General features: G+C 36.8%; 1 protein-coding gene across 2 annotated transcripts in view; it reads right to left on the bottom strand.

Moving 5' to 3' along the window:
• Nucleotides 1–1,845: 1,845 nt before the first annotated feature.
• Nucleotides 1,846–6,000, bottom strand: part of GPD2 (glycerol-3-phosphate dehydrogenase 2) — a 147,436-nt gene continuing 143,281 nt past the window's right edge. For both annotated transcript variants that reach the window (XM_053596966.1, XM_053596965.1), the window contains exon 17: nucleotides 1,846–5,472. In XM_053596966.1, coding sequence (XP_053452941.1) covers nucleotides 5,347–5,472 — 126 coding nt within the window. In that variant the 3' untranslated portion in view covers nucleotides 1,846–5,346. The remainder of the gene's footprint in view (nucleotides 5,473–6,000) is intronic.

The following is a 6,000-nucleotide window of genomic DNA, read 5'->3' as shown; positions in this document are numbered from 1 at the left end:
AAATTCTGTGATTATGAAAAACCAGCTTCCAATTGAAGATTTTTCTTAACCAAAACCATTCTTTTGTAGGCTCTAGGCCAAAAGAATATGTATACATGGGCTGTCTGGAAAGTATCCAGCCACATATGTATATCTCGATTTTCCATAGTATGTAGCTGGATACTTTCTGGACAGTCCATATATATTGTACTTCCCACCTTCTGACACAGTGGCGAGCTAGCAGCTGCCAATGAAAGAGAGAGTGAACCTGAGCTCTACAGGAGCCACCATACCTAGAAAATGAGAGCAGGGATGCTCTGCTTAAGTCATAGGACAGTGGACTCAATTGGCTCAGAAGCTGGTGAAACCAGCTGTAGCAAAAGCTATGCTCTGATCTCTAAGCTGAGTCCTGTGAGACTCAGTGTTCCTATCTCTTTCACTCAAACCTGCAACTATAGGACACATACCTTAACCTCCCTTGTTCCAAGCAACTCCAACATGAATACAGTTGACAGGGAACTGATGATAGATTGTATTGAGCAACACAATCCAAGGCCAAATGTGGAGAACAAAGATGGTCCTGATCATTCTGCTAAGACAGTATTTTGCTTAGATCTTCTTACTCTTAACCAGATAGCAAACAAAATATAAAACTATCTATTGATTTTTGTAAAGGGCCTAGTACCTTTTAGCACAGGAACTGCAGGACTATCTCTGGTGGCATCGAGGCTCACACACACCATATTCGGCCTGCATTTCCCAAGTTAGGTAGCTAATTAGTTAAAATACGAAGTACGTGCAACAAAAGGCTCATCGTTTCTGCCTCCTGCACAACATTTTTTTTATCATGAGGGTGCCAGATCCATTTAAAATTTTTGTTGTTTTCTTCCTTCATAAGTCAGATGTTCTCAGGGAAACCTGACAGCTGATGATGTAACACTGATAAAGACTGCAAACTATTGATGGGAGCATCATCTTTCCCTTTTGTGTCAATGACCATAAATTTTGTACATTCAAAAAAACTGGAGGCAATATTTTGACCAATTTTATGCTGACGAATTTTCAAGTCCTATCAAACTTGTAAACTCGTTCAATTAAAGATGTTTTAAGCAGCTATGTGTTTTTTCCAGGCACTGAACAAACAGTTCATTATTCCAAGTGTGTCTGGAAGCCACTGCTTTTGTGCATTCTGTACAATTTCAAAGAACCTCCAGGAGCTCACACGCGCCTTTGAGCTTGCAGAAGCAGGAGGCGGCACATCTAAACCACCAATGGAGAATACACTCTATAGACACGTGTAAATTAAAACCTATAAAATAACATGGGCATTATAAAATTTGTGTTAAAACTGATAACAGCTTTACTGATTTACTGACAATGAAAATATATGGCATTTTTTTCTACCAGAGCATTTATCAACACTTGGCAACCCTGCACTAACTTGACATGTAAGATGATCAAAATGGATTATGTAATCTTTCCCATTCATTTCTATTGATTTTAGTTATGATAAAATTCATCAGTGTGCCTGGGAACACTTAGGCCAAAAGGCTCTGGTTGATAAAAAAAAAAAAAAAAAAAAAAAAAGGACAGAGAAAGGAAGAAAGGAATTCAACTGAGTTGTAATAGGATGAATGTAATTTTAGAATAGGATTGCACAAATACAGAAGCCATGCCCTAAAGGCTGTAGCAACAAATTAATACAAATAACTCTGGCAGTCTCATAAAATTACATCTATGTAGATATTTCACTTTTGTGTTACTAAAACATAGTGTGCGAAAATATTTTCAAACTTTTTTTTAAAACTTCAACAGTAATCAAAGTTATTTGACTGACTGCAAGTAACATCAAAATGCCAGCAAATGGACCATTTTAATCAGTTTTATTGATTCATGCTTCCAGTTCTTATTCAGTTAAAAACAAGGCACATTAAATACATCCTCTTATTGCTCTATAAATGCATGCAGCTCATTCTGTATATCAAAAGTAATAAATAATGGCGATAAAACACCAAGACAGTTATAAAAATGACAACCCAGCCTCAAACACAGTATTTAACAGTCCAATCTAGAACAATAACCCAACACAAAACATAAAAGTGTCACATATGAAAACATGCAGTGTGTGTATCCACACCAGCACGGGGCTTATCTTGGATATTTTTAAAAACATAGTAGGGCTTTTATACTCCCTAAACAAGGTTGACATAATGCAAAACAGTGCAAGTTATAGCATCTTTGACTTCAATATTACATTCATACACCAAAATCATTATAGATACATAAAAAAGAAAGATCAATGGTGACTCTTAACAATATATTTAGTAAAAGAATGAAATTTTTGTTGTACTAAAGAGAAAGCTACATATTCTGCAACAGACAGAACAAAAGCAGAAACCAAAGCAGAATAGGGAGCATGCATTTAGTAGCAGAAATTCTAAAGTTACACTCAGGATAAATTGCTTGAAGGCAAGAATATTATCAACAGCATGATGAATAGACACCCTTGGCTTAACAAATAATCCAGCATTGTCACTATTGTTATGACCATGGTGGGGGGCGATTTAAGATAGTATCTGACCCTCCATCACAGAGGTGGGGGTTCCTTCACCTGAATCCCCTTAAGGCTCTTGAAATAAATCACTTGGTGATGAAAGGCAATCTTCGGAACACTCCCCCCCCACCCCAACAGAAACAACTAATATCAAGTTTATATAAAAAGAAAAAAAATTCTTTTGTGCTTGGAATGAGTTTTGAAGGGGCTTATTCCTATTTTCCCCTGCCTTTCTTAAATCAGGTAAAGAAGCTCTACCAGTTTAATTAAGAAATTGTAAAAAAAAAAAAAAAAATGCTGGCGTGTTTTATTCACAGTAATGGCTTAAAACCAATTTATTTCCAAAGAAGCCTCTGGGATTGCTGAAGGACTATATGTTTTAGAATTTAGCAGATTTTTTTCTTTCTTTCTTTCTTTTTTTGGGAGACAGAGCCTCAAGCTGTCGCCCTGGGTAGAGTGCCGTTGCATCACAGCTCACAGCAACCTCCAACTCCAGGGCTCACGCAATTCTCCTGCCTCTGCCTCCCAAGTAGCTGGGATTACAGGCGCCTACCACAATGCCCGGCTATTTTTTGGTTGCAGCCGTCATTGTTGTTTGGCAGGCCCAGGCTGGATTCGAACCCGCCAGCTCAGGTGTATGTGGCTGGTGTCTTAGCTGCTTGAGCCACAGGCGCCGAGCCAGAATTTAGCAGATTTTAAGCAAAAGCAGATATGCTCAAAAGAAGAAAAGTGTGCTTTTTCTTTGTCCTTAAAGGAACTTCACTCATAGCCACGCTCACACACAAGGCCTGTTTAACAAACACACATCTGCCTGGGCCAGTCACATTCTAAGCCCAGTCCCTACTGTAATGGAACCAGGGAGGATACAAGTCGCTGGTATCTTGATCTAACTAGGAAGAGAGAAAGAGAGAGAGAGCACAAATGTACAATATTGTGGTATATCATCTGGGATGCTTAAAAGGACAGGTCTACCTATTGAGAGTCACTGGGTTCTAACAGTGGAATTTATTGTCTCAATAGAAAAATACTAAATTGTAAAGTCACACTTGTTAAAAAAAAAAAAAAAAAAGCCAGTGTAAAAATTCACACTTTGAAAGAAAAAAGTTCACAGTGATCCCTGGGAACTTCACTTGCTCTTTTAGGTTTTTCTTTAGGAAGCGGCAGGTATCTAAACTTCACTTAAAAACAAAATGAGTTAAGATGCTGTCTTTCCCTGTGGTTTGTTTCAGAAGTGGTGGGTAAGGGCTTAGGGGAGTGAACCTCCAGTGTTTACATTGTGACATACAGGCTCATAACTCACTTGAATAAGGCATAAAGATATTCTACCATGTTGACGTAAATAGAGATAATAGCACAAAAGTGTTTTATGTACAAGTTTAAAAAACAAAGACTTCAAATCTGTGCAATAAAAACCTGCAGTGAAATAAAGTGTCACATTTCCCATTACATACAGAACCTGATCTTAAAAAATGAAAAAGTAACTGGTCAGATAGCTTCACAAGAGGAAGCATAATTAATAAATAGCCAAATGACTTGTTAAAATGCCATCAAAATGTAGCAAAAGTATCCCAAACTGGCTTTTTACATTCAACACATTGCTTTTTGAATTCAATGCACATTGATTTTTGCTTTGGGGGAGTGGGAGAGGGGAAGGGCGATTTTTTCATTTTTATTTGAGGTTGACTGAGACTATTTCCATTGAGTACAGGAGGGGAAAGGCTTTAAGCAACCACGATGACCTAGGATACTGAACTGTCTTATTTTACATATAATTATAATTAAAGTTAACTAAAATCTGTTGTATCCTCTTTAACTGATGTTTGCAAATACCCACCCTCAAAAGTGATAAGCCAGTTTTGACAATACCACAAGCTCCAAATTTTAGCATTTGGGAATTGAAACGTGTATTATCATATGTGAATATATAAACAGATATTCTTAAATGTATTATTACTGTAAAGACTAGAGAAATTTGGTTTCATCCCATTACATCTAACTTGCCACTCAAATGCTGGTTTTAAAGTAAGAAAAGCAAGGATCCTCCTGGCAACTATGACAGTCAAAGAAAATCAGCAGCGACTGAGGAAAAAAATGAACCACTGAGATGAAACTATCACTGTAACTTCCAGCAAATGTCAATTCTATCCTTATCTTATACCTGTGATTCTGGAAGCTTTCAAAGTTTCTCTTTCAGACTTTCTCCTGTAAACCAGATCTAAACTTTTTCTTCTCTCTCCAATTTGCCAGTCATATAGCTTTAGATAGAAAATTATGCAATATTGTTGAATATTGGTTAGATGGGGCAGGTAGACCAGCTGGAAGAAGAAGGGGCTAAAAAGTTTCCAGAAACACTATCATTTCAATAGGTCACTCTTTTTAACAAATGCTATGTATACGGTTAATGTCCAGTGCTTTATGGATGTCACAAAATTTCTCTAGCTTCCTTTTTCAACTGTTGCCAAAATATTCTGCCTTTAGAACTGATTTAGAATAAATGAATAATAAAAAAAGAGCATGTTATGTCTCACGGGTCACAAAATGGATGTAAAATGTTAAATCAATGTGTAGTGAAAATAAGAAAAAAGATAAAATATACTTTCTAGAAGCTAGATTGAATGTCATATACAAATAAAATATCAGCATAGAAGGTTGGCAAATATACCAACATCCTAAAGTTTTGTTGGAATGTTTTCCAGTGTTAAAAAACGGCAGCTATTCATATTCACGATTTTAGAGTTGTTTAAGTCATCTCTGGTTGTTACATGGTGGTTTGTTGTTCCTGTGTTTGTTGGCTATGCGTTCACTGCCCTGACTCACAATCCTCCACAACTACGGTCCACTGGAATCGTAACTCTTTTGTCAAGGTTCTCTTCCGCAGTTTTCATGAGTATAGCAAGCCGGCTTCCAGACACTCTTCCTTTTTGAATAGCACTCATTAGCTTAAAGGGAAAATATGCAACAGAGTCAGAAGAGAGGCCAGCTTACTTCCTTCTTCATAGCATTTTTAATGGGCAGAGGTAAAACCATTAACAAGTATTACAACTCATACAAGAAAAGTGGAATTTTTAACAATTTCAAAAAAAAGAAGGGCCAGGAACTTCACCACTGCTGCAAAAGCCACATCTATCTAGTAATTCAGGCTGCCTCTGAAAGAAACTCTTCATGCATCATTTTTTATACCTTAATGTACTCAGGACACTTTTTTTTTTTCTAGCAACTTCAAATATTGGATCTTTAATTCCATGTAAAAATCTTAAAAAGGAATCTCAGGGATTGAACTAAGACAAACCATGACCTATATTTATCTATCCTCTTTCAGTGTTACTGTACTTGACAACTTCAAGTCCCCCTAAATCCACATTCCTTAAAGACTTTTTATAGTAATTTACATTTAAGTCCTTGAAAATGGACCCAGAGATCTACCTTAAGAATTAAAAGCACTCCACAGCCCAGATTTTAGCTAATTC

Source organism: Nycticebus coucang, chromosome 7 (genome assembly GCF_027406575.1).
Source record: "Nycticebus coucang isolate mNycCou1 chromosome 7, mNycCou1.pri, whole genome shotgun sequence".
NCBI classification, from domain to species: domain Eukaryota; kingdom Metazoa; phylum Chordata; class Mammalia; order Primates; family Lorisidae; genus Nycticebus; species Nycticebus coucang.
Note: the sequence above shows the minus strand (reverse complement) of the source record. Positions and strands in the feature narration are given on the sequence as shown.